General features: G+C 36.2%; 1 protein-coding gene across 5 annotated transcripts in view; it reads right to left on the bottom strand.

The window, feature by feature from the left end:
* The window catches only part of f (espin protein forked), a 490027-nt gene that overhangs the window by 165532 nt on the left and 304770 nt on the right, over positions 1–19725 (bottom strand). For all 5 annotated transcript variants that reach the window (XM_081736896.1, XM_081736897.1, XM_081736899.1 and 2 more), the window contains one exon: positions 11488–11670. In XM_081736896.1, coding sequence (XP_081593022.1) covers positions 11488–11670 — 183 coding nt within the window. The remainder of the gene's footprint in view (positions 1–11487; positions 11671–19725) is intronic.

Genomic DNA, 19725 nt, shown 5'->3' with positions numbered 1-19725 from the left:
TGTCTTCAAAGAAGTTCATCTACTTTATATTTTGTTGTGCCATATTGAATTGTTTCTTTCTTATGTATGTGTGTGTCTTCTCGCCTTAATGCATATAAATGTCGTGTTTTGAGCATGGGCAGATTTAGGAGATCTGCTGAGAGGGGTGTATCTTCCGGGGTTTGGAATAACCATCAGTCGAGTGGAGGGTCGAGGAGTTTTCCCGCAGCAAATTATTAATGTAAAAACTCGGTTTTTGAGCATTTTCGTGTATAATTTTCTATAATAGAACATGAGGGGGTATTTTTTTAAAGAAAGTTGTGTGAAATCAAACTCTCTCCATGTCCTCTCCCCCCGTAACTACAGAAAAGCTCTCCAATGACCTTCAGCCATTATGTATATAGGAATGCAATCTTTTAGGCAACAAATCCTCACTGTATTTCAACATTTAGAAAGCCAGTATGTCAAGTTAAGATCGCAAACATACCGCCTCTGCTTTTTTTCCACTTCAAACACTGCTTTAAGGTCATTTTTTTATCTTTGGAAATTCAATGCAAAATTGTTGTCCACCTTCCCATTTGTTCTTCCAGCTATGTGACCCTTCTACTCCCACTTCTTCTTCTTCTTCTTCTTCTTCTTCTTCTTCTTCTTCTTCTTCTTCTTCTTCTTCTTTTTCTTCTTTTTCTTCTTCTTCCTATCCTTAATCATATCTCCTATACTTGCTTCAGATTTTATCCCTTCCATAAATAATTATTCCTTGCATACATCTTTCCATTACCCTTATAGTAACTTCTCATCTTTGCGTTGTTTGTACAGTCAAGGTCCACGTTTGATATCCATGCAGGAGAACTTTTAGGATGCACTGATTTATACTCTATTTTTAAAATGCATTGACTATTTTACTAAGAAAATAAAGCTACATTTTCCATGGGATTTTCAAATCTTCCAGTGATTTGCTTAGTGTTTTTTTTTTTTTTCATTTATTTAGTTCCTGAAAATTGTCTAATTTCATATATCCGTCTTAAATATAATCTTCATCTCAATCTATTTATTTTATCACGCAATTTTTAAATTTATTGCTTCTAGTTTCAACAAAGACATATTGGCAGAAACGAATTTACTCACGGGACACTGACTTCACATGCCTTATGTTTTTTTATTTGATAACTGTCGACAGATGAACGGATGGAGGGAAGTTTTATAAGATTTTCTATTCTTGTGTTTAGCTCACTTTGAAAAGTCCAATTGATAATTAATTACCTTTACTCGAAAAATCTACATCCGCTTTCTGACAGAAAAGCAAGCATCAGCACTAAATAGAGTGGAGTTTGAGTTTAACATCCCGTTCAGCAGTGAGGCTATATGAGACGTAGACCTATTGATTAACGTGGAATCCGAACCATATGAGCTCCCGCCGGGAATCGAACCCGGGTCTCACATGCCAAAGTTTAAATTATTTGAATTAATCATTCAGATGATATACATTTCAGAATATCCTATGTACAGTGGCTTATTTAGGGGGGGCTTCCGGGCTTAAGCCCCCCTGAAATCTTATTTACTATAGTAAAGTATACGAAATCTCTTGCAGAATTTTCACATTTTCAGGCAAAGCCCCCCCGAAACATAATCGTAAATACGCCACTGCCTATATATAATGTGTATCTTGCACCATCATTTCTTATACACTGAAAAAAAAACGTACATTTGGGTCTTGAATTTCAACACTGTTTATTTTTCCATATACATGTGCAAGTACACTGACGGTAATAGTGTTACATCTCTTGACCTACTTTATTATATATATAAACAATTTTCCCATAAATAATGTTCCAATTTCTCTTGCTGGTAAATGCAATTACGAGAGAATCTTTATGTATCTTAGCAAGCAAATGGTCTTTGTAAAAAAAAAAAAAAAAAAAAAAAGTTCTTTGTTTCAAGTAATGATGCTAAGGAGGTGTATGTATCGTTCCTCTTAAAACAATGTGGGTTGAGATGGCTATTATCTCCCACTCAGTGTTAACAGGTTCATTAGGTTGACGAATTGTGAACGTGTGAAAATTCTGTCAACATAATTAAGAGCAAAATGCTGTTCGTGAAATGATACGGGGAAGAACAAATGCATCACTTAGCTAAACAGAAATTAAGAAAGAAAAATAAATCCGTGAAGAAATTGGTCTCGAAGATTCTTTTCTCTTTAAAAAAAAAAGTGTTGCCATCTTTTGAAAAAGGTATAAAATACAGACGTCTAAAATAGACAAGATATTGCTCGAATAGGAAATCAGCTTGTACACAAGATTCTACAAGTTGAAGAATGTTGAGCGAAAACAGAAAACTTTTGGCAGGCACAGAAAATTTGTTCGAAAATCAAAATTCTACCGGGATTGGGTCATATAGATTAAAACAATCAATTGATTGGTTAAATTGAGTTTAACGTCTCTCCTTAGCAGCAAGGTTATATGTGACATAGGCCTTAATGTGGAATCCGAGATAGACGAACAATGGCGCCGATATCTGTATAAGTTTTCGGGGAGCCCACTCAGGTTTGTCAGATAACATCAAACAAGATATCAAAAAAACATTTTAATATAAAGAAGTAGGCCCAAACAAACTTTAGAGGGTCCTTCGTTGGCCCCCAGGATCGGGCCCGTCCACATGAGATCCTTTCTGTTGGTCTAGTGGCTAGCGCGCGCGTCTTTGATGCACGGGGTCTCCGATTCCCGATGGGAGAGCATTGAGCGTATTATGATGGTTTAGATTGGACCTCAAACTGTAGACCCATATCTCATTTAGCCTCGGTATCGAAAAACTTTTATAAATAAACCGTGCTACATGAGCTTGCGCTAAGAATCGAACTCAGGTTTACTCACTGAAAGTGTGATCGCTAACCATTTAGCTATGAAGAAACTGTGGATGATAGCTATCAAGACGAAGTATGGAAAGAAGCTGTCCAATTAGGTCTTTTTTGCTTCACGGCAACGCCCCACCTCATTCTCCACAGGACACAGTAACACATGCTGCTTCTTTGGGCTATCAAATTTTGTCTCATCCCCATATTCTCCTGATATGGTACCCAGTGACTTTATCTTCTTTTCACAAATGAAGAAACCATTGCGTGGCAGGCATTTCCGGAATGACGACGAGGCTATTTTCGAAGTGGAACGTTTCTTCAACAGGCAAAATGAAGACTTCTACAATCAAGGTCTCCCTCCATCAAGTCATCGAGCGTTGGGAAAAATGCGTCGCATTGGCGGGTGAATATGTAAAGAAGGACTAACGCCATTATTAAGTTTCATAGTCGCAGCTTGATTTTTTTTTCGAGGTGCTGATTAGAACTTTATGACTAACCTTCATACACTTTAATAAAACCTTGTGCTACTTCTTGGTTTTATCTAGAGCAACTGGAGTAAAATAGAAAATGACGCCAAGATATCAAAAATCGGTCGTGTCAAAGGAAGGACGGTTAATGATCCTCCGGTGAACTAGTTGCAAGTAAAAAAAAAAAATGTAATAATTTGTGGAATGGGGAAATAGAACCCCTCCCCCAAAACACGGACATGATAGAACCATGCATGAGCTAGAGTTGAACCGAAAAAATCTTTAAACTTCCACAATTATGCCCTTTAAGCTAAGGGAGACGATGATGATAATGATGATGATGATGATGATGGGAGAATTGGTGGAATGAAAAAGTGGGAGGAAACAGGAGGGGAAAAACCCACGAGTACGATATTGTTCGCCACAAACTTACTTGAGCGGGGATCGAATCAGGGACCCCACGCACCAGAGATAAGCGCTCTACCACTGAGCCACCGTGCTTCTCTAGAGTCGAACCGAGACTATTCTAATCGGAATTGAACAATCTACAATACCACTGAACTACCAACCTCACTCACATTACTTTTAACATCTTCGAGTAGCGTTTCTACAATAGGAATAAACTAAAAAAAGAAATCTATTACCGACGTATCTTTTCAATACTATTAAACACTGAGCTACATATAATTACTTCCTTCTGCACGCTTTCTTCTACAAATACATTTTAATTAAAACAACCAGTGCTGTCTGTAGTGGTATTTTCTGGTTCACTGTTCATGACTCAATATCTGTACCGTCACTAACTTACTACATTTCAAAAGCGATCTTCGCAGCAAATTTTCACGGTCACCATGTGACAGTAAAGGATGAGGCATTCATGTTCACGAACCAACAGCAATTACTCAATGTTTTTTTTTTTTTTTTTTTTAAGTACACGCCATGATTCTCTGTTTGACTCTCAAATCGTTGCAATTTTTCTTTCAATCTAGCATACATAATTCCCCTACTTTAATATTTAACATGGTAATTATACAGGGTGGTAGGTAACTCCACCGACAAACTTTGGGAGGCGATTCCTTATACGAAATGAAAGAAAAAAGTTCTAATAAACATGGGCCCAAAAATGCCTCCTTTCAGAGTTATGATCCATTGAAAATTCGAAAAATCATTTTTCAAAACTCCCTAACTTAGAAACTATAGGATCTATCCCAAGCGGTTTAAGGAATTACACAGGAACTGGTATACGCTCTAAAATATCGATGTTTCAGAATTCACCGGTACCAGCGAAACGAACACACCACTAGTACTTAAAGGAATATTCCTATATTTCAACTTCTTTTTTACAGTTCATTTCACCTATAACGGAGGATGGTAAAACATGGATATTTAGATAGAGAACATACCAGTTCCTGTGTAATTCCTTAAACGTCTTGGGAGGTCCTATAGTTTCTAAGTTAGGGAGTTTTGAAAAATGATTTTTCGAATTTTCAATTGATCATAACTCCGAAAGGAGGCATTTTTTGGCCCATGTTTATTAGAACTTTTTTCTTTCATTTTGTATAAGGAATCGCCTCCCAAAGTTTGCTGGTGGAGTTACCTACCACCCTGTATAATGCTGGAGGATAATACTTTGTTTAGGGCAACTTCGAACACGACAATTTTGGAATATTGAACGTGTGCTAGGTACCGCGATCGGGGTTTGAATCTGATGCAGTGGCAAGTGCACAGACAATCAAGCAAGAACAACCCTTGGTGTAGGTAGTGAAAAAAGAAATAACATTTTTCATTTTAACGTCCCACGATTATGCCATTTAGGCTAAGGGAGACGGATGACTACGGCAAATGAATGGTGATGGAAAAAATTGTTTAAGGAAACGGAAGTACCCGAGAAAAACCCACGGATACAATGTTGTCCATCACAAACATATTTGGCACGGTATCGAATTACGGATCCCACACAACAGAGGGAAGCACTCTACCACTGGTCCACCGTGTCACCCCGGTAAGGGTAGTCGCCATAATAGAGATCACAGGTCTACATTATCGGCCCTGGCATCAAATTTTTGGATTTGGATTGCAATACATAAATTGTAGCAGAAGATTCTCTTCAAATTTCGAAAAATAGTTCATTATATCAAAAGAGACACTGACCAAAGCTTAAAACTTTACTTTATTTTAAATTATAATTTGTAACTGTTTCGGATATCTAGCATATCCTTCTTCAGACACGATCGAAATTAATGAAAATACAGACATATATATAAATGTTGTTATAACAGAGTTTAAATTCTTTAACCGTCATATATATATTCATTGTTATAAAAAAATTTTAAATTCTTTTAACAGTCATATATAGTGTCATTGTTGTACTTTTTTATTTTTATTTATTTATTTATTTTTCTTATTTACCGAGGCCTTCAGCACATCCTATAAGTCTTCGTGTTCACTTTCCATTCAATCACTTCCTTTATTTTTGGTTCTTATAAGGGCCTTTTATTTTTATTATTTTTTTATTTTTATTTATTTATTTATTTTTTTTCTCTATGTTATTCAAACTTCCTTGCCATGATTCATTAATTGGTAATCCCCCTGTCCAGTTCATCAGTTTATCTCTTCCTACCTTCTTTATCCAATCCGCTTCTTTCCACTTCCTTATTATCATTCTTTTCTCCATCTCCAATACTTCCGTCTTATCCCAATTAATTTAATAAAGAATTTAAAATATTTTTATAACAATGAATATATATATGACGGTTAAAGAATTTAAACTCTGTTATAACAACATTTATATATATGTCTGTATTTTCATTAATTTCGATCGTGTCTGAAGAAGGATATGCTAGATATCCGAAACAGTTACAAATTATAATTTAAAATAAAGTAAAGTTTTAAGCTTTGGTCAGTGTCTCTTTTGTTAAAACAATTAATCCAAAGCCATGAATAGTCTTATTATATCAAATAAGGGGGAAACGATGTAAGAAAAGAGTCCGAGTTATAAGCTGCAAAAAGTGCGAAAATCCCAGTTTTTATAGCTCTCTGGCTTGACAAGATGAAGGCATACCCAAGTTCATCGAGAAATTAGACAGTTAAGTTCTAGCACAATACACTATACTTTAAAAATATATTTTAGAAGCAAAGATTGGGTATCAGGTTTCTAGCAATTAGGTACTCAACTGACTATTCTAATATCCATTTTGGAGGTAGTCTCGGTATGATTCAACTCGGAAATATAGATAGCACTTCTCTGATCTAATAGCTAGCGCACGCGTTTGTACATGGTCCCGGGTTAGATTCCCGGCGGGAAAGCATTTAATCCATTACGGTGGTTTGAATTCCAACTTAAACGAAACGAAACAAAAACAAACATATATATGTTATGGTAAAAGTTGACTAGTTCATAATATAATTCCTCTAATATGTTAGTTACACTCCGTATTTTCCAAATTAGGACGCTTCAAAAGTGATGTTTAACATTTATAGCAGCTTATAGTTCGAAACAACTAAAGCCCGCTATCAACTAATGTGCATTTTTGTTTCATCACATAATTTAAAGAATTACATTCGGGAATTTGGTGTTGATTGTTCCTACTCCATATGTATGTTCAATTTAATGTGCTTAAGTTTTCACGTTGGAAAAGACTGCTCCCGGAGGTTGGAAAGAGGATGAAGTGAATTCCCTTGTGTATGGTCCTGTTCCTTTAATGAATATTGAAGGTAAACAATAGATCGGCACCGAAGCTATATGAAAAGCGTACGCGTCTTTGCAGTAAGAGACATGGGTTCGATTCTCGTTGAGAGCTCATGTGGTTTGAATCCCATTTGAAGCTATGGGTTCATAGCTCATGTAGTCTCAGTGCTGAATGGGACGCTAATTTCAAATCGACCAACAAAAGTAAAAGAAAAACTATTTGTAATATCTATTTGTTGCTTATTGTAGACTTTAGTGCTTGCACTCATCTATCATATATATATATATATATATATATATATATATATATATATATATATATATATATATGAATATATGTAATTTAGTAGGTTTGAATATATATCTGTATTTTGCATTTGAAAATTAGTTCTATGGCTTGGTAGAGTTATAGAAATTTCTCCCGTAAAAATTTTTATGTATAGACAGTATTAAAATAAAAATAGATAGAGAACTGAAAATAGACAAATTATTGAATAATTATTTCAAATTTTGTTACAATCTAAACATTTTTAATTCTTCTTGAATAATGTTTCATCATTTTCGTATTTTATGAAGATTATATTTTGCTAATAATAATATTTTTTTAAAAAAAGTCGACAACCGGAAACTCACTCTCTTTCTCTCCACTTCCACATTTGAAAAAAAAAAAAAAACGAAATGTAACACCTCCCTTCATTTAACATGGGTTATCTTTACCATCAGCATATTTGTTGGCCTTAGGATAATGGTAGGCATATTTAGTTTTAAAAAATACCTTTGCCTAACTTAATTAAATGAAATGTTGTTGACTAACCAACAATTTATCGATCTCGCACTCCAAATCGTAATTTCATGTCTTTCGTAAGAAGTTACGTTGTCAAATGCTCGGTAAAGCAGCTGTTAGAACGTAGGCCAACGTTGGCAATTGAGTTGGTTGCCAAACACTCGGCAAAGCGGCTATTAGAACGAAGGGCAAACGTTGGCAATTGAATTGGTTGGCAAATGCTCGGCAAAGCGGCTATTAGAACGTAGGGCCAACGTTGGTAATGGAGTTGATTGATAAATGCTCGGCAAACGGTTATTAGAACATAGGACCAACGTTGGCAATTGAGTTGGTTGGCAAATGCTCGGCAAGGTAGCCAATTATAACGTAGGACCAACATTGGCTAGCCTACAATTTCCCACTGTTGGGTCTACTGTCTGTACTCCTAAAGGTTAATATATGAAAATAAACAGAACCTGAACATATGGCACTTGAACAAATTATAGATTCATAGAACAGTATTGGATTCTCAATATTGATCGTAGGGAAAGATGATCCAGTTTGATTCTTAACTCTGCTTAATTTAGAACTCTTACCTCAACAGCAAAATACGACGAGTGACTGACTTGAATTTCTGTGAAATATCTCATTTTAGCTCTCCTACATATGGAATCAGAAGTTTGTGATGTTAAGAGTATCCACTCTAGATACTTTTTCAACGCACTACAAACCCACAGCATCTCGAATTTTCACAAACATCACACTTTCCATTCTTCTTGTTAACTCGGACACTTGATAGATATGACTCACTCGAAGCACCACCAACACTGATTGTTACGGGAAATGATAACGTTGATACAATATGATAATTTTGTTATTTTTGCATTACTCAGTTTTTTATTTTCCTTTTTAAGAATTTAAACAAAAGTTCCGTTAAGTTATGTAGAGTATTGTAACTGTTTGCTCCGTCTTTGGGTTAAACTATTTCAATGTTAATTTTGTGAAGGAATGATTTTCCGTTTCGTTTCTTCTCGGTGGGTTTCTGATTACGTTCATATTTCCTTTTTATGATCAAATGTCGTGTCTTCTTTACGATTATTTTAAATGTTATATTTTTACTTAGAAGTTCACGGACTGCAATAGAGTTTATCCTTATCACTGGACTTTTTCTTTATTTTCCTCTTTTTTCTTTTTTTTTTAATACTTATCCTTTATATACATATGTAAATATTGGCAGCATAAATGGATAGTATTCAGCGAAATCGTGTGTGCAGTGCATCATTAACATTTTAGGAATAGGCTGGGAAGAAGCAACTAAAATTGTAAGCAGAGCAGAATTTAAGTTTGATGAGGCCCTAAGCTATTGAAGGTAATGGAACCCTTTGTATGTCCAGTTGTTCAACCAGTCCATTAGGGATGCTCACGAGACAAGATTTGTGGCTGTCTCGTCTCGAAAATGTGCTGTAAAAGTCATGTCTCGACCCGAAAAATGTATATTTCTCTATTGGAACAGCCGTGTCTCGACTCGAATTTTTTCAAGAAAATCTGGTCTCGACTCGTCTCGTGCACATCCCTACAGTCCATGCAGAAGTAAGGGCCTATATACAGAAATGAGCAAACGAGGGATATTTTAGCAGAAGGGGGCTCCATTACTTACATCATAGGAGACCACACAACCACGGGCGTCTCTGGCGGGGGAGGAGGTGGAAACGTCCCTCCAATATTTTGAAGTACACAATATTCAATATTTTATTCTAATTTAATTTATTTACTAACGATAGAATAACATATGCATAATAATAATTATATTTATTTGGGCTGTGAAACGATTATAACGAGTTCTTGATGCCTTAGGGGGTCCGTAAAGGAAAGCAGAAAGGCAACAAATGGAATCAAAAATAATAAACAGGTTGGACTAGATAATACCATTTAAATCATTTTCTTTTATGCCTCCCCCCCCTCCAAATTTTACATGTCAGAGAGTCAGTGCACATAACACAAATTACTGTTGTTGTATGTAGGTTTTATTTTATTTCTTCTTTAAAAACTCTTTTTTTTCAGTTTTTTCCTTTAATTTTTGAGGCCTCCAAAAGAGTGGGGCCCTAAGCTATAATTTGTTTAGCTTATACGTAAATCCGGCGATGATTTTAGTTTTTTTTTTTTAAAAAAAAGAGCAAATTTATTCACGAAAATACGATTTTATGAAAGGGGGGATATCCTGAGTAGAGAGAGGGGAGGAGTATTGAAAATCAGAAACACAGTATAAGTTTAAAGGCAGGTACTATCTTTGAAGGAGTCATGCTTCGGGAGAATTTACGGAAAGAATGTCATTAACCAGAGGGGGAGATGTGAACCTCTATCTCTAATGATACCAATTCATTAACAGCGTTAAGTAACAACGCCATCTTTAAATTTGTAGCTCATTAGGGAATTATGGGAAATGAGGGGATTATTTTTTTTATTTTGTTTGGAATGAACTGACAATTTAATGAGTCCTCCTCTAGTCTAGTTATATATCCCTTGATTTTTTTTCAAAATGAATTTACGTTACGTAAATTTAATACCATTTAAATTAATTTGATTGTTAAAAATTTAAACAATATGTAAACAAAATTGAATTTTCACTGAGAAAGGGACATTTAAACAGATATGAAGAAATCAGGAAAAACAACCAACAGGTTATAAAAAGAAAGATAGTACAGGCATTCGACACCATTAAAGTTAGCCAATATGTTCTGAAAGAGAACGTACTTATAACCACATACTTTAAAGCATAAATATTATTGTACAACGAACATTAATAAGTTCAGTGACGGCTTTTAAGGGAATCACATCGGTAAAAATGAACATTTTATCGGTATAAGTTAACGGGAAAAAACTTACAATATGTACTAATTCTTCTATACACCTGTAGCGATAAAATGTGTACTAATTTCCTGAGCTTGTAAAGATAAAATTTTAAGTTTCACCAATGTGACTTCCTTGAAGAGCCGCCAATGACTATGTTACAAACTAACTAACTCTATGGCCTATGGAACCCGAAGGTTGAATGCCGCGTTCACTAAAGTTCTCCACTGATTTCTATCCTTAGCCAACTGGATCCAGTTTCTACTTTGTATTCCTATTTCTGCGAGATACATCTTAATGTTGTCCTCCCATCTGCGCCTAGGCTTTCCTAGAGGTCGTTTCCCGATTGGTCTTCCAGTTAAGACTTTGAAAGCGTTCCTACTTTCTTCCATCCTGGCTACATGACTTGCCCACCTAAGCCTCCTAGATTTGATGACCCTAACAATGTTAGGTAAACGGCATAAATTATGTAGTTCCTCGTTATGAAGTTTCCGCCATTCCCCATTCCTGTTCCTCTTGGGTCCGAATATTCGTCTTAGGATCATGTTTTCAAATAATTTCAGTCTACGTTCTTTTCTCAGAGTAAGCGACCATGTTTCCCAACCATATAGAGAACAATCGGCATGATTACCGTTTTTTACCTAGGTATTTTAAGCTTCAAATTCCTCGACAGAATTCGCGATGACAAGAGATTTTGAATTGAATAATAACATGAATTTCCTTCTTTAATGACTATGTTACTACATTATTATCACTATACTTTAGGTGCTATTAGCAGTATCACATCCTAAGAAAGTGTACTGTGTCATTAAGGAATCAACTTGGCGCGAAAGCATGGATTTATTCACAGAAACGTATTTGCTTGCGAACTGAAAAAAAAAAAAAAGTATCTTACCTCCATCTGCTCATTTTCGGCTGCATCGTTAATCGGGCTTTTACCAAATTTATCGAGTACTATTTTCGCTCCATGTTTCAGTAACCATCGTACCGTATCCGTGTGACCTCGGCTGGCTGCAAAATGCAGTGGCGTCGCCCCATCACCGTCACGCAGGTTGGGGTCCACTCCCTGCTCCTGAACCTAAGAGGAAAGACAGGAAATGGGATACAGTTAAAACATTCTCAGCACTTAACGTTATATATATGTATATACACTCATACATTATATTCAAATATGTAAGTTGTCTGCAATATACCATGCCACACCCATTCAGAATCACGAACTAAGAATACGGAGGAATCTTGTATACTTCTCCGGTACATAAATTACTGTATTTTAAGTACAATTGACAAAGACAAATTAAGATATTTGCACTTGAACACAGTATATATTGTATCATCTTCAAACGTTTAAAGATCTACAAATGTTCCTGGCACATTTTCAAATTGTAACGTCTGGTTTAAATACACAAACTATTACTTTTGAACTTATTTATGTCGTCTAGCTTTAAGATAATGATTACAAAATGATTAATGGTTAATGATTACGAAAGAAATTGATTGAATGAGAATGCAGGAAGAAACGGGAGAAAACTCATGAAAAAATTATGTCTTCCACAAACTTGCATGACCTGGGATCGAATCAGCGATCTCCTCGCTTCAGAAGTGAGCGCGCTAACACCTAGCCACTTCACTACCCACTCTTCAATTGTAGTTAATATCGTCATATCACAAGCCAATACTCGAGTCGACTTATGCAGTATTTCCACGAGGGACGATCGAAAAATGGGTTTCAAAGCCTATTATGGCTTATGTGTGAGACAGCTGGAAGATCAACACTAGTTCTCGATGTAATCACAGTTTTTGTTCAACCGCTTATCACAAAGAAGGTTACAAAGCATATTATGCCTTATGTGTAAGACATAGGTGGAAGATCAACACCTGGTCATAGAGGAAACTCAACAATAGTTCTCGATGTAATCACAGTTTTTGTTCAACTGCTTATCACAACGGCAGATAATGCTTTCTATACCATTTGCATAGAAATCTGCGTCAAGTTCTCGTAGCCACCGTGAGCCAGCGGTTTTGATATAATCACATGCCTGATAGGGTGGACCTCCATTTTTTGCTTTAGAATAGGGGAAAATGTGAAAGTCATAATAGGGCTGTAGAAGAGGTGCTTTAGTCGTTCCAAGCGCAACTGTCAGTGGTGGAAGTATTGGGTCTACCGCTGTGTTCAGGGTTGTCATTAGCAATATTGGTCCGTCTTTCTTTAAAGTCACGACACCACTTACATGTTGCTTTGAAATTTTGCCCTCCCCATACACGCCTACAATTTATCTATGAATGTCAGCAGGTGTAATGCTTTTGGCTCACAGGAACGCACCACTGACCTCACTTCCATCCTGACAAATTTTCTAGACAAAACATCATTTTTAATGTCCGCTTCTCGGGTATACATGATCAGAATCTGAAGTCTTCAAATCTACACCAAGACAGAGATGTTATTAATCTGCAAATATGCAGATCTGCAGAAATCTGCAGATATGGTGGGTGGGTGGGCCATATTAGGGACCCGGGCTATAATCGGTACAAGTACCATACATTTTCGTTAAGTTACGCTGAATAACAAAGTTTTATGCCTTGTAATCTTTTTTCGATCATTCCTCGTACGTGCTACTTACTTAGTTACTGCTTTCATTTGCACATTTTCAACAGTTTTCATTGGTAAACCTACTGCCAATGTGCAAATATATACATTTTTGGGCTGTCGGCATTTAGGATCGTTTTAGCTCGTCACATAGAAGCGATGATGTCCCTTGGTGATCACACTATCCGGGGAAATGGGGAAGGAAGAATGCAACTTGGGAGCTTTATGTTAGGTACCATTCCGGCATTTAGCTGCTGTGAATGAGGAAAATCCAGGGAAAAAACCTCACTCAGGATGGCCGGCCTGAAAAGGCTTTTACACCTTTTCTACCGTACGTCTTCCCAGCCAAACTATAATAAAAAAAAAGTAGAATAAAAGAAGGTTGATACATCTAAATCAAAATTGTCTCGGTTAGTATAGTTAAAAAATGGATTCTTCCGCCGATATATCATACCGTGTGAAAACAGTTTGTCCTAATTCGAATCACATTAATCACATGAGAAAACATCTGTTTTAAGGGGAAAAAATGGTTTTCTATGCTACATGCATGTATGTGTTCTAGGTATGTATACTGTATGTGAAATTAAAAACGAAATGGCTTCATGCCCTTGTAATGAAACGATGCATTAATGCATTGTAACTGCTTGCAGAAAGAATCTAAACAATTAAAAAAGAAGAAAAAAAGAACTGCATAAAACGAAATAAAAAGAGTTCAGTGCATGTGAATAAAACGAAAGCAACCGTGTGGAAATCGTTTACCGTCAGACTATGCAGACTAGAAAATAAACGTTTTTACACCAATTTAAATGTGTTCTTTTATTAACGAACGTTTAAATATAGTGCGTTATAAAGTTTAGTTTTACTAGTCTTAAGAAAAACAAAACAAATAAATTCCATTATATCATTTCTTTAAGTTGAAGTCTATGTACAGTAAACTCAGATTATGCGAGACAACTGGGACTAGAGGTCTGCACGGGCTCGGGCTTACAAAGAACATATCCCTTCGGGCTCGGGTCGTAAATTTTTAAATATACAACCATATTTCTCGGGCCTTTTAGGGCCCAACTTTATAAATATACTGCACAACGATATTTATCGGACTGTTATTTCTGGATAACTTTTAAAGCACAACTGCAAAATTAAACCTCTAATTGCTGTAAATAAAAATACAATTTTGCGTTAATTATTAAGTTGCTGTGATTCGGGCTTATTTCGGGTTCATTTGATTATCACGCAAGCTTGGGTCAGACTCGGGGGTAAAGGCTAAAACATATTTTGGATTCGGGTCGGGTCTCATATTATAAATTCAGGGGGCTGAGCCGGGCAGGGGCTAAAAAAAATCCGGCCTATGCAGACCTCTAACTGGGACCGATCCTACCTCGGATACGCAAAAACTCGGAAATACGGAGATCAACTGTTATTAGATGCAGTAGTACGTACTGTAAGTGACAAAACATTTTTTTATACAGAAATTGTTTATTATAATATACTAAAATTTATAAAAAAAATTAAACTATATTCTATATATATATACAGTACCGTAAAAACTTATTTTTGGAAAAATTCAGTGATTGTTTTCTGGGACATCTTATGGCCTCTGTTCGATGCTGCGATGTTATAGTGCAGTGGTTCTCAACCTTTTTCGACTGGCAGCACATTTTAGTGAACGTCCAGAACATGATATTTTTATAATAATAATAATAATAATAATAATAATAATAATAATAATAATAATAATAATAATAATAATAATAATAATAATAATAATAAATATTATATATATATTTCAATATTATTATTATTGAAACTAATTAGTTTTGTTATGACTCTATATAGCACTGAGCATTATTGCTATCGGTGTAGGTGTTGACTGGTATAGTCTGTCTCAATTTTATCTAATTATTAGAGCAACCCATATTATGCTTTATTTTTTGTTTAATTATGCTTTATTTTTTCCCAATTATGCTTTATTATGCTTTATTGTTAATTTCAATCATTGTTTTACGTTAATCGTGTATAATGAATAATATTTACTATACATTAAATATTCTAAATATCTTGATCTATTTATTAATATTTTATGCAACCAGTTTCTTTCATATTTAATGAACTTTCTACTTAATGCACTGTAAAGAGATATGCTTTACTCGAGTCAGTTTTTTTCTTTTTATGACTTGTGTGCGCCTTAGAGCTGCATATATACAGAAAGGGGAAATAAAAGATGCAACCAAAAGGTACAGAAAGTGCTCATGTTCAAGAGATACACAACAATATAGTGTAAAGTTCATGCGTACTAATTATTCATTGTTGGCGGAAAGTTTTCTTCTTCTTTTTGCTTTTTTCTTTTCTCCACATCAAAGGATTACACAGAAGAGTTTACAGAAATTAAAATAAGCTTGTCATTGTTGCATTGTTATGTCTTCAATGACTTTGAATTGTAAATATTGGTTTTAAAAAATATTAATACAGTATGTTAAACTTGATTTTAAACAGAATTTTCCGAGAATTGTGCTATATATTTTAAATTAGGCTTATGCTTTATTATCTAAAATTATGCTTTTAAAATTAGTTTCTTCTGGACCCTTAGACAACCACAACCATGTTCAAGGTACCAACCATACGTGAAAATTGCTGTTATGATTTTTATGCTTTTGGGTTGCCCTACTAATTATTATTAAATTCTTTATGTCTTTTACATTTCGCGACACACCTTAGGGGACTGCGTGACACACCAGTGTATCGCAACACATCGGTTGAGAACTATTGTTATAGTGATACATTATAACAGACGTCTGTACCCGAAGATTAGAGACTTGGCGGTTCGCAACAGTCAGTAGGCATACCATGTGTTACAACAACTGTAATCGGATTTTTGTTGACTGCCTCTTTTAATCCAAAGGCTCGGTTAACCGGAACTCGGATAATCCGGAGTCTACTGTACTTCGTTTTATGTTCTAACAATTGAATATTAAACGGATATGGAAATACCAGTCTATATCCTTTCGGTGAAGACAATGGGGCAATCTTAGGAAGACTTCGACAAAAGGTGATCAAAACAACCAGGACTCAATAAGTACATTAACATAATTCCATTATTAATCATTTTCCTATTTGCGAAAATTTAATATATGACACATTAGTATGACCCTGTTTTACACACTTCTGCAATAACACACGATAACACGCACGATTATTACAGTTTGCTCGAACAAAAATAAACAACATGTATAGTAGTGTGGCATTGTATCTACATCACGTTAAGTAGTTGATTTTTGGAAAATTAACTTCTTAACAAGACACATTTTACCAAGTCTAGGTTTACGTACAGTAGATTGATCCGTCTATATGTGTCCGATTTTGACGTCTCACCTACCTTAGGAAAAACCACCGGATCACCATCGGTTGCCCTTGACGTGAGTACTATGTGTCTTGGCAATAACCCTGCACCGTATTTTCCATTGTAAGAGGCTCTGTTGAAGTACAGAACGAGGAATCTTGAGCCATTCCTCCTAGCAGGCTTTCCAAAGGCCACGGACAATGGTGACACGACGAGACACAAATGCTCTTTTTATTAGGCCAAACCAGCAAAACTCATTGGAGCTGGCATCAGACGACTTTACTGGTATGTCCTGGGAAGTAATAGCCTGGATGCCTATGTCTGTCGCCTTTTGTTGTAGAAATCTCTGTGTAGAACGGTAGGTATGTGATGAGGCCCTATCCATACGCACACGGACTTGGTTTATTGTATTTCTATGCAAATAGGAGAAATTTTCTATGTCAATTAGTGTGAGAATGTGTTGCTGATAAAAAGTGAAGCTACTTCTGCAGTATTTTAGGTTTTTGCCGAATCGTTAACTTCCCCTCATAGCAGTATACCCGAGGCAACCAGAAATTCCTTCAATAAAGTTGCTCTACCTTGACGGATGATGGGTTTTTGCTTCTCGTGGGATATACGTTACGGCTCGAATTTTGCCACAATACAAAATTCCCACTATCCTCCGCATAGATAGAGTTCATAGAGATGCCTACGGTCTCTCCGATGGACCACACTAATGTCATCTTCACGACTTTTAACCCCTTCGGGATCCTATGGTACAATTTGTACCATATGCACTTTTCATGGTACATTGCGTTATTTCTCTTCTATTTGAGCTTTTTCGTCCGTTTTTTTTTTTTTTTTTTGTTTTCCAAGTCCAGAGGCCTTGCAGAAGACATTACGTATGGTTTCAGACGGTCCTGCGTCCAGACATAGGAGGTGATGACGTCATAAGTCAAAAATTTTTCTCATTTTCTAAGCGTATGTTCAATATTTTTTGACGGGCTTATTTTTCTACGTAGAAGATTGAAATTTTGCACAAACATTCAGTCCACGGAGTAGTATGTACCAGATTTTTTGTTCCGATGTCAGTGCTAAAACAGGGGGGGAACCAGAGGGGCAATGGGGTAAAAATAGGGATTTTTTAACCCAAAAAATCCCGTTTTTCGTCATTTTCCCGCCTTACATACATGATAGGACCACATGAGTCATACCGTCTGAAAGGCAGTTCCATTCTGAAGAGAACGACGGTCGAATTATTATCCTAGGGTAATTAGGGATGTCTCAGGGAATTTTTAAAAAATATACTTCTATATAGGGTAATATGGGCATTGTCGGTGTATATATTTTTTGGCGGGCTTATTTTTGAACGTAGAAGATTGAAATTTTGCACAGACATTCAGTCCACGGACTAGTATTTACCAGATTTTTTGTTCCGATGTCAGTGCTAAAACAGGGGGGAACCAGAGGGGCATAGAGGTAAAAATAGGGATTTTTTCCAAAAATCCCGTTTTTCGTCATTTTCCCGCCTTACATACATGATAGGACCACGTGAGTCATACCGTCTGAAAGGCAGTTCCATTCTGAAGGGAACGACGGTCGTATTATTATTCTAGGGTAATTAGGGCCGTCTCAGTGAATTTTTATCCAAATATACTTCTGTATAGGGTAAAAGTGGGGCATGGTAGGGAAATTTTTTCTGGTGGGTCTATTTTTTCACATAGAAGATTGAAATTTTGCACAAACATTCAGTCCACCGAGTAGTATTTACCAGAAGTTTTTTTTCCGATTTCTGCGTAAAAACAGGGGGGTCCAGAGGGGCAAAAGTTGAAAAAAGGGAAAATTTGCCCCCCAAAATCCCTTTTATCAGGAATTTCCCGCCTTAGATACATGATGGAGACATGTGAATGGTACCGCCTGAAAGACAGTTCTATTCTGAAGAGAATGATTGGCGGATTATAGTCCTAGGGTAATTAGGGATGTCTCAGGAATTTTTTTCCCTGAGATCATAGTGTTTTATGGTACTTTGGGGCATTGTGGGGATTTTTGATAAAAATTCTCCCGCCCTTACTATTCAAGATAGAAACTTGAAATTTGGCACACACATTCAGTATACCAAGTACTATTTATCAGATTTTTTTTGATGGCTACGATCACACAGGGGGGGTCCAGGGGGGGGGGGGCAAAGTTCGAGAAAAAAATTCCCTCCGAAATTTTTACTTTGACATTGTTTCCCGCTTCTGGTATATGGTATGAGCATGCAAGTGGTACCATTCGAAAGCCAGCTTTATTCTGAAGAGAATGAGGTATGAACCATGTTCCTAGGATAAATAGTGACGATACAGTAGCTGCTTGACTGAAAGTCTAAAAAATAGCCCAAAAAGCCAGGATCCGGAAAGGGTTAAACCATCCGGAACTTTAATTTGCCACGTAGGTTGAGGTTCATAGTTGACAGTCCCATGTACAATCCTGCTGCCATCAAACGTTATGTAGATGGGTTTTCCTAAAGGACCATTCGGCGCAACAGCTGAGCTACAGGTGAAGTCACCGCAGTACATAGTCGCTTTCTACTCCCCTTATTGGGTGAACGAAGTGCTGAAGCGTTGAGGTGTTTATGTCGATTAATTATTTTTCTTCATGGTCGTTGACCCCAGTGCAAATCCATTTTCCCTGCGCTGTTTTTAAATTTGTCACGGAAAACTTAGCGTGGAAAAGTGATACGATGTAGCCTTTCCCAAAATGGTTCACCTTTGAAGCCATGATGCACACACACACAGCATACACGCGAAGTTGGCGCAATACTAGAGACCTCTGGTTTTTGTTTGAATCATTCGGATTGGTCGATTCTGTAAGTAGGGGTGAATGTTTAAAATCGGACACATACTGTATATACGGAATCAACCTTCTGTATAGTATCTCATTTTAAGTTAAACAAAGTATACTTTGATGCATGAATATCTGAAAAAGAAAAATATTTAAGTCTTTAGATTTGTCGACTTGAAAGTTATTTAGTTTTCATTTTAGCATTGTATTTCAAGTCCAGATTAGTATTTTGTATCCTGAGCACTATACTAACACGTTAACCTGAAAAGCACTGCGGGCGGTATATCAAGTAAGGATGATATCCATAATTACTACCATTGAATACATGGGGAACCATTTTTTTACTGTCTTGGAATCAATTGGATAGATCACCTCTATCTTAACGAACTCCGTTCCTAACTTTTGAC

Source organism: Thermobia domestica, chromosome 13 (genome assembly GCF_964235325.1).
Source record: "Thermobia domestica chromosome 13, izTheDome1.hap1.1, whole genome shotgun sequence".
NCBI classification, from domain to species: Eukaryota; Metazoa; Arthropoda; class Insecta; order Zygentoma; family Lepismatidae; genus Thermobia; species Thermobia domestica.
Note: the sequence above shows the minus strand (reverse complement) of the source record. Positions and strands in the feature narration are given on the sequence as shown.